This window comes from Apium graveolens, chromosome 2 (genome assembly GCF_009905375.1).
Source record: "Apium graveolens cultivar Ventura chromosome 2, ASM990537v1, whole genome shotgun sequence".
NCBI lineage: Eukaryota > Viridiplantae > Streptophyta > Magnoliopsida > Apiales > Apiaceae > Apium > Apium graveolens.
In genome coordinates this window covers 142,675,476-142,677,432 of record NC_133648.1, presented here as the reverse complement: position 1 = coordinate 142,677,432, position 1,957 = coordinate 142,675,476, and the positions used below count along the sequence as shown (strand labels likewise).

At 33.9% G+C, this 1,957-nt stretch overlaps 1 protein-coding gene across 1 annotated transcript; it reads right to left on the bottom strand.

Moving 5' to 3' along the window:
• Nucleotides 1-1,064: 1,064 nt before the first annotated feature.
• Nucleotides 1,065-1,433, bottom strand: LOC141693919 (auxin-responsive protein SAUR15-like). The gene has a single exon (XM_074499109.1). The coding sequence runs from the start codon at nucleotides 1,431-1,433 to the stop codon at nucleotides 1,065-1,067; it is 369 nt and encodes a 122-aa protein (XP_074355210.1).
• Nucleotides 1,434-1,957: the final 524 nt, after the last annotated feature.

Sequence of the window (1,957 nt, the reverse complement as noted above, 5' to 3'; positions counted from 1 at the left end):
AGCTTTCAAAAATGATTTCATTTTGATAGCCCATGAATTATAATGGTCTCCTTTGAATAATGGAATAGAGACGGAGAAATTGTTTGATGCCATGGAAAATATTAAGGATAATATATATATATGTGTATTTTTATAAGAGTTTTATAAGCCCTGGATCATATGGCTCTGATGCCAAAGTTGTAAAACCTTAGAGAAAAAAGAAAAAAAACACCTACATTTTGCAGAGAACTTGTACTGCTATATTTCTTGTTATAAAACTCAAGGTAAACTAGCCATTATATAGGTTTTACAAACATATTAAAACTAATTACTACCCAAACTAACCACTACTAATTAATGGGTAAATTACATGTCCCTAATTTACTCCACAACTCTACTACCCCACTACTAAACAATTCTAAAATAATATTTTTCTCTAATAATTAATTTATTGCTAAATATCTAATAATAAAAATAAACAAATAATTAATAACTAAATTTAAGATTATTCCAACAAAATGAAGAACATAGAGCAGAAGTATTCAGTGTCGGTGTTAAATTTTGGTTCAGTGATAATCTTTGTAGCTTTTCTGAAGCCCATTCTTGGCTGACACTGCATCAGAAAGAATTATATTCTAAACAATTGGGGCCTCGCATATGGTTAAGACTTTGCTGGAGACTTAAAAATTGTCAAAGGCGACTGATCCATGGGGGGCGAGTGCTGCAGATTGAAAATCTTATATCCCACAATTTAGAGAGAATCTTTAAAGTATCTGCTTGGTGTATTATTCGTATTCTACAAACTACACAAGTACGTACTGTCTATAATATCTGCAGCATAAACTTAGCAGTACGATAGATTTTGTTCAATATTGCATTGTTATCGAACTTTTACTTAGCATAACATGCCAAAAACTTGTAAGATTTCCAATACAATCTGACCGGAAAAAAATTAAGGAATTAAAGTAGTGACACATAACATAATGTAGAGGTTGCAATTAATATTGTTGAACCCCGACCGACACATGTACATATATGAATAGCTAATTCTACTTTGTATAATTTGTATGATCATATTGATGAGATCAGTGACTTCCATAGCTTGATTTTGAGAAGTTTAAAATGAGATGAGGAAGATCCATGTAATGTGCACTAGGATTTCTTCCATCAAGTTGGTGAAGAAGGTATCGAAAAAGATGGATGTTACAAGCTATTCTAAGGGCCCCTTGGTACGAGTATCCATACTCTTCCCTTGTGAGACTAAGCAACCTCTCCAGCAGAGGATGGTTCAAATAATGAGCTTCTATCTCGACCACTTCCTCATCGCTTTTAGCCTTCCCCACTACTACACGAATCCGTCCTTCTGGAACTGATGACTGCACCTCGGATGGAAAGATTAGGCTTTTCTTCCCACACATTAGAAGCTTTCTCAGCACTGCAAAACCGCGACCCATATAGATGTAATATGTCTGGTATTGGTTAAAACTTGGATGGAGTGTAATGTTGAGAGAATATGTAATAGCTGATGATTTAGAAGGTGCATGCAAACATATATATAGTAGTACGACAAGTACATATGAACAAAAGCAATAGAAATGATGATGAGATATATGATGATATAATAATGAATGAAAAAAGAAAGGAAGACTTGTTCAAATGAAAAGAGTGGCCAGCTATGTGAAGCGCGTGTACGGAAGGAGCATTGTAGGGATGCTGCAATTATTAGTGTCAGAGTAACCCAGGACATGGCTCAAGAGACCTACATCACTCTTGTGACTGCTGCGGTGGGAAATTATATTTGTTCATATTCATGATTTAATATGCATTTTTTTTAATTTATTCAATAAAATAAGAATAGCTTAAAGTCAAGAAAATAATTGTTTTATCATAACAGTATTACACAATGTAGAGATTTAGTGGTGTCAGAAATTGCTTATAATCATGATGCATGTGGAGTCTTGAAGAGTTGGGTAACTTG

What these genes read in the sequence shown, in the direction of transcription:
- LOC141693919 (XM_074499109.1), bottom strand. Translation starts at nt 1,433, where the DNA reads ATGGGTCGCGGTTTTGCAGTGCTGAGAAAGCTTCTAATGTGTGGGAAG.